At 38.5% G+C, this 15,286-nt stretch overlaps 1 protein-coding gene across 8 annotated transcripts in view; it reads right to left on the bottom strand.

Annotated features, from left to right (window-relative positions):
• LOC126146981 (uncharacterized) overlaps positions 1-15,286 on the bottom strand; it is a 148,478-nt gene that overhangs the window by 77,815 nt on the left and 55,377 nt on the right. For all 8 annotated transcript variants that reach the window (XM_049915660.1, XM_049915659.1, XM_049915657.1 and 5 more), the window contains 2 exons: positions 4,183-4,347; positions 3,831-3,995 (listed from right to left, as the gene is read on the bottom strand). In XM_049915660.1, the coding sequence (XP_049771617.1) occupies positions 3,831-3,995; positions 4,183-4,345 (328 nt within the window). In that variant the 5' untranslated portion in view covers positions 4,346-4,347. The remainder of the gene's footprint in view (positions 1-3,830; positions 3,996-4,182; positions 4,348-15,286) is intronic.

Below are 15,286 nucleotides of genomic sequence, written 5' to 3'. Positions count from 1 at the left end.
AATACTTCTTTTGTCCCATTTTCATTGGTTGTCTTTCAGGATATGAACACAGGCCTTGCTTCCAAATATTTTGAGATTTTGAAGATCCGGCTTCTTGTTTGTCCAAGCTTTTTAGTGCCAGTGGAGACTGCTTCTGCCCAGAATTTATTTGGAAAATTTGCTTCGTAGAGCAGGAGTCTTGCGTTTACTACTATCGTACAGTTATAACATTCTGCTACAACATTTTGTTCTGGTATATATGGCACTGTAATCTGATGTCGGACCCCTACGTGTCTGAAAAAGTTCATCAGTTTATCGTTCACATATTTCGTGCCATTACCTGTGCGTAGAGAGCAGATCCTTTTGCCAGTTTGTCATTCAACTAGATTTTTAGAGTCTGAAATCAGCTGTGGTACTTTATCTCTGAAAGTATATACAAATACTTTCCTGGAATAGTCATCAATTAAAGTAAGGAAGTATCTGGCTCCTCCAACTGAGTGAACTAGCTCGAGAATTTCCAGAGCTCTCAAGTCAGATCATGAAAAAGAAAGTCTTCTTCTTTTTTTTTTTTGCTTTCCCTCTAAGCTTAAAACACAAGGAGTATCAACTGCTCCCTCAAATGAAATTGCACTAGCCAGACCTTTGTGAAGTTTGTGCATAGCTTCAGAATGCAAATGATCCATTTTTTTATGCCATAAGCCTGCACTATTTGACTGCAGTACTGATTTTGCTTGAAAAATTAAGTCATTTTGTTGGTCTGGTCAGTACATATCATTTGCCTTTTTTGGACGTGTCAAATATGACAACATTGTTTGTTAAATAAAATCGAATGACCTTTTCTACTATTTCACTAACAGATAGTAGATTTGTTCTTAGCTGGGGTCAATACAGGATATCCTCTACTTTAGTTTTACCTTTCTTGTTGCCCTTGAGAACACCTACAAATGAAGATCCTATTCCTTTTACAGGTAAGTTGCCATTATTTGCTATTACAACTTGCAAGCCTATCACTGTTTACACTTATTTTTGTCACATGGACATGTGGACCTGGGTGCTGACATGTCTGAGTCTACATATCATTTTGTCCATGCATCTTTAAATGCAGCTGCATTTGAAAAGAACGTCTGGTAGCTCCTGTTTTGGCCAAAGTTTTTGCATCGTTTTTGCTCTTACTGCGAGAATTTTTTGCCAGATGCCCGTTCTTCTTATGGCTGTAACACCTTGGACCTTTTGGAATATAACATTACTCTTTTTCTTGGTGATCTGAAGAGCAGCATCACTTGTCAATGGTTTATTACAGGTGTCATCATTTATTTATTGAGGTAATTTATTTTTTATGGAGTCTCCTATGATTGGCAAGTTTGAATTTTCTAAACTCATAATCATAGGTTTATATTCATCTGGTAATCCTGAAAGTAAGATACACCCAATCCATTCTCATTCAACTTCAAAGCCATTTAATTTTTGTGATGTGGAAATTAATTTTGACACATATTCTTCGACTGATGAACAGTTTTCAAGTCTGGTTGTCAGCAGTGTCTTCAGTAAGTCTATTTGTTGGAAGAGGACTGAATCTTCTTCTTGCTTTAGCTTTTTCCACGCTTATTTAGCTGTAGATGTATCTTATAACATATATTATATTTACCAAACAAAATCGCTGGCAGGTCGATAGACACACAAACAAACACAAACATACACACAAAAATCTAGCTTTCGCAACCAATGGTTGCCTCGTCAGGAAAGAGGGCATTCCCACGTGGAATGTTTCCCTCTATTATATTTATAACATATATTGATGGATGAACGAAGAGTATAATTTTGGCTTTTACTGTGCAAAGTTTAGTTACATCTGTTATCGTGTCATTGATGCAATCCCTCAATTGTTTGTGTTCTAGATATGTTTGCATAGCAAGTTGCCATGTGCTATAGTTTTTTCTTCCCATTAATTTCTCAATCAGAGACAGCGAAATTGTATTTACAGAACTCACTGTATTAGCTATTATGTGGTTCAAAATTGTCACGCACTGCTGCCAATTTCCACTAGCCAATGATCTGGAATTTTTTAAATATTATGCTGAATTATATAGACAGGGCCCATAACATGTTAGCAGAGCAATTTGCTGGTGGTATGTTACTGAATCTGTAAGATTTATTGTACACATCAATACATTAAACACATTTACATGAACTACTGTGTTATAGAATTCATATAATAAAGAATAACAGTGTCCATAGCAATGCAAAAGATATGTACACAGTCAAGGCAGAGAATTTTCACAGATTTGACATGTGATGTTGTGCTGGCAGACATATACTTCCATGCCACATCTAGTGGCCTCAACAGGCATATGCATAATTACGCAGAGTGATCTGCTGACACATCTGGTGGGATTACAGAAGTTGTTGCTATCCATACATATGATGCCTCCAAGTAATATAATAAGCCTTCTTCAGACTGAAAAAGATACCCATGATGGTGTTTCTGGTGCACAAAGGCCTACTTTATTGCTGCTTAGAGGAAGATTAGGTTATCAATAGTGAATTGATATCTCCTGAATTTGTACTATATGTATTTGAGAGCTCAAAAAGACACTAGTTTGTCATTTGATCCAATGTCCTAAGAAGCTTGCAAGGACAACACTTGGCTATCAAATATAACAATATTATGAAAAGTATAGCTGTTCCTCACCATACAGTAGACATGTCAAGTCACAGATAGGCACAATAAAAAGACTGTCAGAAAGTGTGCTTTCAGCCAACAATGCCTTCATCAGAAATAGACCCCCCCCCCCCCCCCACACACACACACAAATACAGAACACACTTGTTCCATTTCATCCTAGATTTTCTATTGTTTGACTAGGTTATCAAATATTAGACAAGTAATGATTTTCCAGGCTTCAGAAGAGGGATCAGAATAGTTTCCTTCCATGATAAAGGAAACTGTCCTGTGTTCTGGATACAGTTGAACAATGAGTGGAGGCTCTCTTTATTTTCCCTGTGAGGTGAGAGAACATGGTTTAATGCATCTTATTGTGACTGGGAGCCACATCTTCAATCAAGAACCCTGCCAAATCCAGATTCTACATGGAAAACAACCTTTGCAGCATTATTCATTGTTGTGATGTTTCTGTGGTGATAGAATGGTTGTTAGGGACTGACAATAGTGATTACTTCTGAAAAACATTTGGTTATTGTCTGAGCTATGTCCTCTAGTCTTGGCTGGAGACTTTTATTGTGTGTCATCCCTGTAATGAGGCACCATTCACAAATCCTTCTGATGGTCTCCCTCACTATCATGTACTTTTTTGAATGACTGACAGTCAATTCTTTCATCCTCTATTAAGAGGCACCCACTTAAAATCATCACTACCAAAGGCAGCTTTAATGCAGTTAATTGGTGTCTGAACCTCTCCACATTCACATGCCTGTTCCTGATGCAGAGTGGTCCTCCTCACTCCGCTGAGGGACAGGCAGTCTTAGTTGATGGCCCCTTAAAACTGGAATGGATGCATCATTGCTTGCTGCATCACTGTCATAATGGGACTTTTGTATGGTACCATGATGTTGAAACATGGCCAGTGGACTACACAGTTTCACAATAGCCTTGTTGGGCATCCATTTCAGGTACTTTCTTTGGGCATCACTTAATCTGTTCAGTGTATTCTGAGTGGGAAGTGGTCACTGGAAAGCACATCACTGACCACTTTCCACTTAGTAACATCTATAATTCTGTTAATATGGGAGACTGCTGCATCCACATACTCAAAGACAGCTGTGGTAACTTGACACAACACAACTTGAATCAGCAGAACGGAATGTGAAACAAAGTGTGAAAAACATTTTAATACCTGTTTGATCAGTACGCTCTTCCATAAAAATGGCTACTGCATCCTTTGCCAAATCAACTGCCTTCTTTATGAGGTCAATGCTTTCTTCCTCAGTAAGCCCCAAATATTTCATAAAACCACCAATGCTTGCCTGGTATGTGTTTGTAGTTATGATCTGTGCTCCAGCTAAACAAGGAAGGATTTGTTTTAAAATTAAAATTTTGATGAGTAACTAGGGAAAATGTGTAAGTATTATATATGTAATAACTTGAGGATCCATGCATTACTCAGACATTTTAGGAACATATTATATTAAACAAACAAATTAAATATTGAATAATTTTCCAACACAAAAAAATTATTAAGATAAAACCTCTAAGAAAGTCGCAGTGTGTCATAACAACAGCTTCTGGGTCTGTTTTCAAAAATGCTGAACTCCATAAAGGGTTTCCATCAACGGGAGCAGAGACATTAGTGCTGAGCTGAGTTGCAAACCCACCATCTAATACCTTCACTCTTTCCTTGTCTGAAGACATCTCTGAAACAATTAGACAAAAATTATGCATGATCAGTAACATTCATAAAATGATCATATTTTTACCAAGGAAAATAAATAATAAGTAGCTTTTATGATACAAATGTAAATAAGAAAAATCCTTAAATGAAAAAAATATATGGTGCAGAATACAGTGTGTGCAAAGTTCATTGTACAATGAACTTACAACCAATTTCCATAGAAATGCCACTGACGAGCACACATTATATCTCATGATTAGTGATTTATGCACATATACATATTCCGTCTTGGTTTTTTGGTTAAATTCTAGTGCTCAATTCCAGTGTCAGGTTTGTGCAATGTCGTCATGCCTGAGGCAAGGACACTACATACAGGCAATCTTTGAAAGCAACACATGCTATTCATAAACAAAGGGGTTTAGCATGCATTAAAATTACAAGCACAGTTCATGTGATTATTTACTTACCCATTAATTGTATCAAAATGAAATGAAGATATTGAGAGAGAGAGAGAGAGAGAGAGAGAGAGAGAGAGAGAGATAAATATACATGTCTGAAATAAATTATTGTAATAATTTACTCAACTAAGAAAAGCACAGAGAACACAGAGAATCTTCATATTCAATTACAGTATAGAGCTTGATGAAGTCATAACATTATGAAATAGCATAAATTTTTAATAATAATTACTGAGTGTAATAGGACTCAATGGAAATGTGGGAGTTCTGAGTGGGTAGATCCCAAAATGTGACAATGGGAAAACGAAATAAATAGTGTCATATATGAAACATTAGCATAAAATGTGGAAAAACTGGGATAGAAATTCTTTAAAAAAAAAAGCCAGTTCACAAGTAACAAAAAGTCACAAAAAGTAATCAATATAGTAATGGTAACTACACTTGAATTACATACATTAATTCTAGTTACTGATCCCAATATTCATTGCCTTTTTGAGTTACTTCAGAGTGCAGTCATAAGTGCATAAATCCTATCACATTTCAGTGAACACACTTTACAATCTCTGAACTACTGTGAAAAAGTAGAAAATTGATCTATGGAATGGTTGGAATCAGTCACTGGAATTAATTAGCTAAATTCTAGTTTCAAATTCCAATATCCGTTACTTGCTCACACTAGTTCAGAGAGACATGTAATGAACTATTGATTGGTTGGAATTGGTAACTAGAATTGACCTATATGGCTTAACTCTAGTTGCTAATTTCAATCATTCCATGATAAATAATTATAAGTACTTTTGGAGTAGGTGTGTGGACTGGCTTTTCATAGTATTTCTACATTTACTACTGCATGTAGTGAGTGAATGCAAAAAATAAGAAACCAGTGAGTCACTAAACGAAATTGTAGTAACTGAATTGAAAATTTGTTAGTTATCACATTTTTCAATTAGTAGAAAGAGAGACACCATACAGTGAAACACTTGATGATGTAAGAATCCAAACCAAATAACATAACACACATTAACAAGAAGTGGAGTTGATAGTTAATAGATACCACAAATGGAAATTATAAAATAATGCATGCTAAATGCTTACTAAAAATGCAAAATGTATCTTGGAAATGATAACTAGAATTACGCTATATAGGTAAATTATAGTTATCAATTCCATGGTTCATTATTTCCACTATTTCACATTAGAGGTATGCAGTGGTTTGTTATGGGATTTCTGTTTTTGGTTTACTTTCTGAACTACCATTGTAGCAGTAGGTGTGTACTGTACATTCTCTGAGAATTCTGATATATATGGTATAGCTTTTACTGTCAGTTTCACATTCAGTTATTATGTGTCATTATCATTACTTATGTATTGCTAAATCATCAAGATTTAACTGTATGGTATCTTTTCTGTACTACTGTGGGAGTGCAATAAATATGAAACCTGCATTGGTCAATTCTAGTTGTCGATTTAACACATTTTTGCAGTAGTACCATAAATCCTTAACAAATTAGCATTCCATACTTAGTGACAGTGAAATAACAAAGGAATGTGGTATTGACAGAGTGACATCGCGTATGAAAATTTTAAAAGAATGCACTGAACAAATATACTGGTTCATTAATGTTAGCATTTTTACAGAAGGCATGAGCAGTGGTTTCATTTAATAGTTACATTTTTCTGTTGCTTTCCTGATTACTGCAACTACAAAAAATACCAGATTTTGGAACTGATAACTAGAATTAAGTTATATAGTTTAATTCTACTTACTGATTCCAAGACTCATTATTTCCAGCATTTCTGCAGTAGGTATGTACAATGGTATTTAGCAGGTTTCTATTTTTGCTGTTGTTTTCTGCACTACTGTCATAAGTAAATACTTTGTTACTGAAGTAGAAAGAGGAAATAGAAATGCTGAAACAAACCACTGCGCACGCATGTTGGAAAAAAATGGGCAAGTTGGCAATCTTGGAATTAACAACTAGAGTTCATCTATACGCTACAAATGTAAATCTCCATTACAAGGATCATAATGTCCAAAATAGTACAGGCAACATCTCCAAAAATAAAAATCTGAAGAAACATCACCGTGACAGTAATGAAAATGTGGAAAAATACAAACCTTGGAATCAGTAACCAGAATTCATGTAACTCATGCAAGCCATAACAGCTCAAAAATAACAAATCTTAGTATTAGTATGAAGAGCTGTCAATGTGAGATTTCTTAACTACAAGAATTTAAAAAAAGCAACTTGCTAGTTAGGTATAACTGAAAAACAACACAGCACAAGTACCACAGTGCAAATACATCAAAATGGAAAGAATGCTCTACTAATAAGGAAAGTGCATATGAACTTGCAGAAGAGTGAAAGATTGAAGCTGACAAGAAGAATAAAAGAAAGAGAGGAAATCCAATGAGAATGCAAAAAATTCAAACTAACACAGTATGCAATAACCAAAATCATTAATCAACAAATTATTAAAAAACAATGAGTGCCATGAATGAAACATGTACTACCCAAGTCAGCTCTCACCCTCCCAAATTGTTACATTAACAAACACAATGAAGATCATAATCCAAACGAAGAAACCTTCCTGCACAAGACATCACAACCAATCCTCCTCCCTTACCCCATTACTCTACATCCAAAATTAACAAGAAATGACAAAAATATCTCCTCCCAAAGAAACAAAAAGGTACCAAACCCACAAACTACAGTACCCGAATGAAAAGAAACATGGAATGTGGAACGAAGAGGGTGGGAAAAAAAACTACCTTGAAACCTACCCACACCTAATTAACAAACCACATCTGCTATTCAGTGAGTGGTCTCCTTTACTCCTAAGTTATTTAGAAACTATCAGAACTTCCCTACTAATTTTGTGATTTGACAGCATGCATGGCTGCATCCTGACCATTTACATATTACTAAAAAACACAGTGGCTTAGATGCAATAAAAATGAACACTGTTGTTTTTGTTGTATTACAAGTGGAACACAAATTTATACACAAATTAAATTGATTTACCTACTGTACTACCTGTACTACCAACAGTTGATTAAATTTTTGTCTATATAGGGTGAGTTTGCTAAATGGGGATCCCTAAGAGGAAACGAAGCAAAAAAGGTAATATGGACATATGACCGGAAACACACCCCAAGGAAAGGTAGCGATAAAAGATCTTTGACAGCATTGTATTGTATTGTATTTACTGGTCCTGTTGTTTACAAAAGCATCTTTTGCATAAGACACTGGACAATTCAAGTTATAAGTACACTTCTGAAAGTGATTTCCAGGTATACTTATTTAAGGTTACAATGAAACATTTTATGCATTAAGTATTTATATAGCACACTTAATAAATTTAAATATTCTTCGAAGGAGTAAAAGCAGTAATTGTGAATTTATAGAGATTTTCCAAAGGTTTTGACCTCAGTAATAGCTTTCATGTTTTCAGGTACAGTTTAACTCCCACATGGAAAGTAACTTTTCGGCAAAATTGATTTGGGTTATATGTAAATTTTTGTTTTCCTGGTAAAATGGTCATGTATATCACAGTTTTTTGCAGTCTGCAGTCCTAAACCATTACATTTGTTTCAATGAATATAAGGGTTCCCCTAATGGATACACATGGTAATGGAATAATACCAGGTATCTTAAACAGAGGTATGCACGAGTCTCTAGGTTTGCATCCACGCACGATCCTAATGTCCCTTTTTTGTAGTTTGAAAATGCTATTATCTGTCTTACAGTTTCCCCAGAAAGTGAGTTGCCTCTGGATCGCAGGGTCCCGAGTTCGATTCCCAGCCAGGTTGGGGATTTTCTCTGCCCGGGGACTGGGTGTCTGTGTTGTCCTCATCATTTCATCACCATCAACATCATCATTCGAAACAGTGGGTAGATTGCACTGTGTAAAAATTGGACTGCTAAAACTTGGGACTCTGTATGGCCAGTGATGACAGTGCAGTTGACTACCCCACAAATCAGACATCATCAACACCCAGAAAGTGAAACTTCCTGGCAGATTAAAACTGTGTGCCAGACCGAGACTCTAACTTGGGACCTTTGCCTTTCATGGGCAAGTGGTCTACCGTCTGAGCTACGCAAGCATGACTCACATCCCGTCCTCACAGCTTCAATTCTACCAGTACCATGTCTCCTACCTTCCAAACTTCACAGAAGCTCTTCTGCAAACCTTGCAGAACTAGCACTCCTGGAAGAAAGGACATTGCACAGACATGGCTTAGCCACAGCCTGGGGGATGTTTTCAGAATGAGATTTTCACTCTGCAGCAGAGTGTGCGCTGATATAAAACTTCCTGGCAGATAAAAACTGTGTGCCAAACCGAGAGCTCCTGTGAAGTTTGGAAGGTAGGAGACGAGGTACTGGCAGAATTGAAGCTGTGAGCATGGGTCGTTAGTCGTGCTTGGATAGCTCAGACGGTAGAGCACTTGGCCGTGAAAGGCAAAGGTCCCGAGTCTCGGTCCGGCACACAGTTTTAATCTGCCAGGAAGTTTCATATCAGTGCACACTCTGCTGCAGAGTGAAAATCTCATTCTGGATCCAGAAAGCGACTCCACACTTAAGGTGAGAATGAAAGTAGGCATGGCCTGTATTCATTACTATTTTCTCACTACAGCACAGTTTTAGTGAGCAAAGAAAGTAACATGTCTTGCTCAGTTCTGCATTAAGGTATTCAACACGCTCATTCCATTTAACATTGTTCTGCTGTCAAAGTCCTAAGAATACAGTTACAGTACTGTTACTACCTAGTTCACCATTGATAGAGATGATGGGTTAAACATGTCTTTGTTTGCAGCATTGTGGAATATTAGTGCAATAGTTTTTTTAAATTATTTATTACAAGTTGATTATTCTGTGCCCAGCTGCTAAGTTGTTTTTGTGACAGTGTTAACTGATTGCTGTAATTGTTCTTTACAGTCTCCTTTTAGCAGAATTGTGGTGTCATCAGTAAATATGATTGTTTTATGTACATCCACATTTAAGTTAAGATCATTTATATATAGTAGGAACAGAAGGGGTCCCATTATTGATCCTTGGGGTACAACATATTTAATTTGTTTACCATTATTGATCATTGGGGTACAACATATTTAATTAGTTTAGAGTCTGATAATTGTGCAGATACAGTTTTTAGGTGGGTATTTGTGTGCTTGATTTTTCAAGCTTTGACAGCAGAATCTTATGGTCCACCACATCAAAAGCTTTTGAAAGGTCAATAAATATTACTATTGATTCCTGTTTCTTGCCCATCGGGCTTAATATGGAACTGATGCACTCATAAACAGCAGTTGTCATTGACCTCTTATTCCTGAATCCATGTTGCTATTTGCATAGGATATTGTTGTTATTTACAAACTTCATAAGTTTTTCATTCATAATTTTTTTAATACTTTTGAAACACAGGAGGAAATTGTGATGGGTCTGTAGTTATTTATGTTAACTTTATTGCTTTTTTTATATACTGGAATGACTTTAGACATTTTCAGTACATCAGGGAAAGTACCTGCCTGAAGTGAGCAGTCACTATGTGTGTACGTATTTCACTTATGTTTGATGCACTCTTCTTCAAGATTGTTGCAAGACTGAAAGCATAGTTGGAATTTTTTAGTCCTTTTATTGCATTACCTACTTCATCTTGTGAAACAGAAATGATGGACATTGACCCTCTATAATCACTTATTTTGAATTCATTGGTTTGGGTGCTCTAATGTAAGTCTGATGTACCATATTTTCATGTATAAGAAGGTGTAATTAAATGTACGACGAACACTAACTTCACTTAATGAAAGTCTATTCAGCACTTGCACATACATGAGCGTGGGGCAAACTGCCTATGGCCAGAACATATACAGTATATATACAGCTACAGAAGTTTCCAGTACAATGATTCTTGATGTTTGTGGATACTTCTATAATGTACTCAAACCAAATATAGAAATTAAAATTGTACAGGCCAGGTGAGTTCTGAACTCACGACCCTCCAAGCAACAGCTTAGTATCATAACCACTCCACCATGGTGCTATTCAGCTTCTTCTGTGACATTGCTCCCTCCTTAAGATAACAGCATCTTGGTGTGACGTCCTAGTCCAGGAACGAGTCATCGGTCCTGCATACTCCGACTCCTGATGACTGATTCTCACCCTGGCGGGGATCTTCTTAGAACTTCTTTTGCTGCTATGCTCTTCATCACATTTCCACTTGTTGCCTGTCGCTGGAGCTTCAAATTTACCCTGGGTTGCAGGATCCTTATAGTGCTTCATTCGAAGGACATGGACCATATCACTGATCTTTCATTGTCTTGTGTCGGGGTCGAAAACTTCAACTTCGTAAGTAACATCAGACAACGGTCTTACAACCTTATAAGGTCCAAAGTAGCGCCTGAGGAGCTTCTCAGAGAGACCAACCTTCCGAACAGGAGTGAAGATCCAGACGAGGTCACCAGGCTGGTAGACAACAGGGCAGTGGCTCGTGTCATACCGTCGGCAATCGTTTTCTAGAGCCTGCAGCATGTAGAGTTGAGCTAAATGCCAAGCTTCCTCAGCTCGGATGCTTCGGCTGTTATCACGGCTTTAGTAATGGTATAGGGTGGCAGATAATCAGTGCAAACAATAATCCATCTATTGCCACTAGCAGACATTGAAAATCATCTGAGGAGGTCAATCCCAATACGCTGGAGAGGCGTTTCGGCTGCTGAAATTGGTATGAGTTGGCCAGGTGGTTTCTGAGGAACTGCCTTTCTCCTCTGGCACACTCGACAGTGTGAAACTGTGATGGACACTCCCAAATAAACCTGGCCAGAAAAATCTCTTGCGGATTATATCATATGTCTTAATAAATACTAAATGTCTGACCTCAGGTGCGTCATGGAATTTCTGTAGAACATCTAAGCACATGTGTTTAGGAATCACTGGTAGCCACCTCTTTCCAAACGTATCAAAGTTTTTCTTGCAAAGTAATCCATTAACTACCTTAAATTGTCCTTTCACATCCTCTTGACCGATTTAAGGCAAACACAATTTGAGATAGCTTGGCATCCTCCTCCTGTTCAGCAGAGAGATCCTAGTGAAGTGAGACAGTCACTATCTTCATCAAAGTGTTGCACAGGGTTTCTTGAGAGACAGTCAGCATCTTGGTGTTTTCTTCCACTTTTGTACACTATGGTAATTTCAGACTCTTGAATACGTAGTGGCCACCTGGAGAGTTGTCCTGTTGGATCCTTAAGACCTGTCAACCAACAAAGTGAATGATGGTCTGTAACAACTGTGAATGGCCTTCCATAGAGACTATGTCGAAATATGCACATGGCCCAGATCACAGCAAGACATTCTCTTTCTGTAGTTGAGCAGTTTCTCTCGGCTTTTGTAAGTGTCCTAGAAGCATAGGCTATAACCATCTCTTTTTCATCTGAAATTTGCACCAGAACAGCACCAATCCCATAGCCGCTGGCATCTGTGTGTAGTTCTGTAGATGCTCTCTTATCATACAAACTAAGTACAGGGTCAGTCATCAGAGATTTTCACAGCACATCAAAACAATCTTGTTGAGGACCAATCCAGATAAATTTAGTATCAGCTTTTAACAACTCTTTGAGTGGCCTGGCTTTGATACAAAAGTCTTTGATAAAATTACAGTAATAAGGACATAATCCGAGGAAGCTTCTCATATCTCTAATACTTTTAGGAATAGGAAATTTGATTATAGATCTCACCTTTTCTGGGTCTGGCCACACATCTTTGTTTGACACAAGGTGTCCAAGTATTTTGATTTCTTTTACTCCAGAGACACTTTCTCGGATTAAGTATCAGTCCGTCTTGTTGGAGACACTTAAAAACGGCCCTCATTCTTTTTGTATGTTCATCAAATGTCTGAGAACACTATACTATCATCTAAATAACAAAGACACATCGTCCACTTCAGATGCCCTAAAGAAGATTAGCCATCATCCGTTCAAAAGTTGCTGGTGCATTACACAAACCAAAAGGCATTACCTTAAACTCATACAGGCCCTCAGGGGTGATTAATGCAGTTTTCTCATGATCAGCCTAATCTACTTTGATCTGCCAGTATCTCGAGTACATGTCCATGGTTGAGAAAAACTTAGCCCCCTTCAGAAAATCTAGTGTATTGTCAGTTCGTGGAAGAGGGAAACGTCCTTTTTGTTATCTGATTAAGATTCCTAATTGACACAAAAGTGCCAACTGTCATCCTACTTCCTAATGAGGATCACAGGTGATGACCATGGGCTCTGCGGAAGCTCACCATTTTCTCTACCTCGTCACGAATTATTCGACGTTCCATTGCCGACACACGGTATGCGCTCTGGCTAATTGGTTGATGATCTTCAGCGCTAATCCGGTGCGTCACTGTCAGTTTGTCCAATTTGATCCTCACCTATGGATTGAAGCATTCAGGGAACTCTTGAAGAATGGCAAGTAGCTTTTTCTGTTGTTCTGTAGTGAGATCTGGTGATAGTCAAGCTAGAAGATCTTGTCTCATAGTGGTAGCACTAATTTCATCCACAGACTAGGCATGGGAGTTTTCTGACACTTAGCTGTTCTTCAATTAATGGCTCAGCACTTGCTATGCACATGAGTCTTGAAAGGATCTGCGGTTCTCATCAACAGTTAACTATCCACATGTCACCAAATCCATTCTTAAATGAGACAACAGAGGCTGGGATGACCACATTATTCTTCAGTGGTATGCTTCTCTTACTTTCCACTACAAGATCCATGGGTTGATGCATGGCATGACACGCGATAGTTACCTTTCTAGCGCTGACTGCAGGAATGATCACTTCATCCAGCACATGTAGCCTCCACACACTCGGGTGCACATCTTCCTATCCATAGTATCTCATCTCGTCTAGCATACTCTTCGAGTGACCACAATCTATAATTGCCTTAGAAACTTTCAAAAGGTCCCATCCGAGAATGACATCATGACCACACACTTGTAAGATGATGAATTCTAAGGGCTGTGTATGGCCACTTATACCCACACAAATGGTACATCTTCCTGTAGGTTTTACATATTACCCATAAGCCACCTTCAGCAGAGATGTTTTGTTGTTGACAAATATGGTTTTCTGCAACTGGCGATGGTACTTCTCTGAAATGACTGAATATGATGCTCCGGAGTCCACAATAGGTTGGGCTGGTCAGCCATCCATGAGGATGTAATTTCCTATCATTTTTGTAGTGATCGACGGCAGAGGATTTTCTCTTCGGCAGCCTCACCTCCAACGAATGTCACACCCTTTAGTTTTCAGGTTATGGCAGCTAGGTTATTGGCTGGAGCTTCTAAACAGTGATGGAGACCTTGTTCAGTGTGTTGGGGAGCGTCCTCTCCAGCGGCTAGCTTGCGGCGATGGCGACCTACATCGTCCTGCACCCGCATCTTCTTGGTCATCTTCCTCGTCCCGGAGTTGGAGTCGGCTAAGATCGGTCTGCTGTCTTCTGGCATGGGCATCATCAAATATCTGACACCTTTCATGACAACAGAGCACCACATGTCCTGGTTGTCCACAGTGGAAACATACTGGTTGGTTATCCTGGGTCCTCCAGATGCCAGTCTTCCTTGGTGCCCAAACAGGTTCCTCATGTGACATTATAGGAATGTAACTCTGCCTGGGTCTTGACTTTTTCATCATTTTAAAGGGAAATCAAGGACGAGAGATTGGGTTCAATGTCTGTTTCGCTTCCTCCCTTATGACCTCTTGAAGCGTCTTGGTTTTTGGCTCACCGTGCAATCCAAGTGCCTTCTGAACTTCATCTCTCACTACCTGATGAAGAACACTTGTGAAATCAGTTGCTTCCTCCACCACAGACATCGATACATTTGGAAGCTGTTCAAACTTCTTGTGTTTAATTCTTTTTAGATGCATTGTCTCGATATACTGGCACCATTTTATGAAGTTGTCTGCTGTCGAAACTTCCTTCAGGTGTAGGGCTTGATACATGTCCTCAGCAACACCCTTCATGAGATGTGCAACCTTGTCTTCCTCCTTCATTCTAGGATCCACTATTTTACACAGCTCCAAGATGTCTTGAATGCAGGATGCTGTAGTTTCTCCTGGATGCTGTGCCCTGCACTTTAATTTATCTTCAGCCTTCCACTTCTGTTGTCGTGTGTCGCCGAAATACTTCCTAGCTTGTGAACTTCTCCTCGTTGTTCTTATACCATTGCTAGGCAGTACCCTCCAAGTAGAAAAATATGTTAGCCGAACACACAGTGTCATCCCATTTGTTGAATTTGGCTATATGCTCATGTACCTTCAGCCACTTGCTCAAATCTTGGCCATCATCACCAGAGAACCCGGAAGAATGTCTCATGTGGTGGCACACAGTTGCTGTCATCGTAGCATCCTCTCCTCCTTCTGTCTCTAATAGACTGCGACCTGTTGAATATGGCTCGAACTCTGGTTTCCCACCACGTAAACGGTGGCTCTGTCACCTGATGGGGGCCACTGTGTCGCTG

Source organism: Schistocerca cancellata, chromosome 2 (genome assembly GCF_023864275.1).
Source record: "Schistocerca cancellata isolate TAMUIC-IGC-003103 chromosome 2, iqSchCanc2.1, whole genome shotgun sequence".
Classification (NCBI taxonomy): Eukaryota; Metazoa; Arthropoda; class Insecta; order Orthoptera; family Acrididae; genus Schistocerca; species Schistocerca cancellata.
The sequence above is the reverse complement of the archived record's forward strand: the minus strand, read 5'-3'. Positions and strand labels throughout refer to the sequence as shown.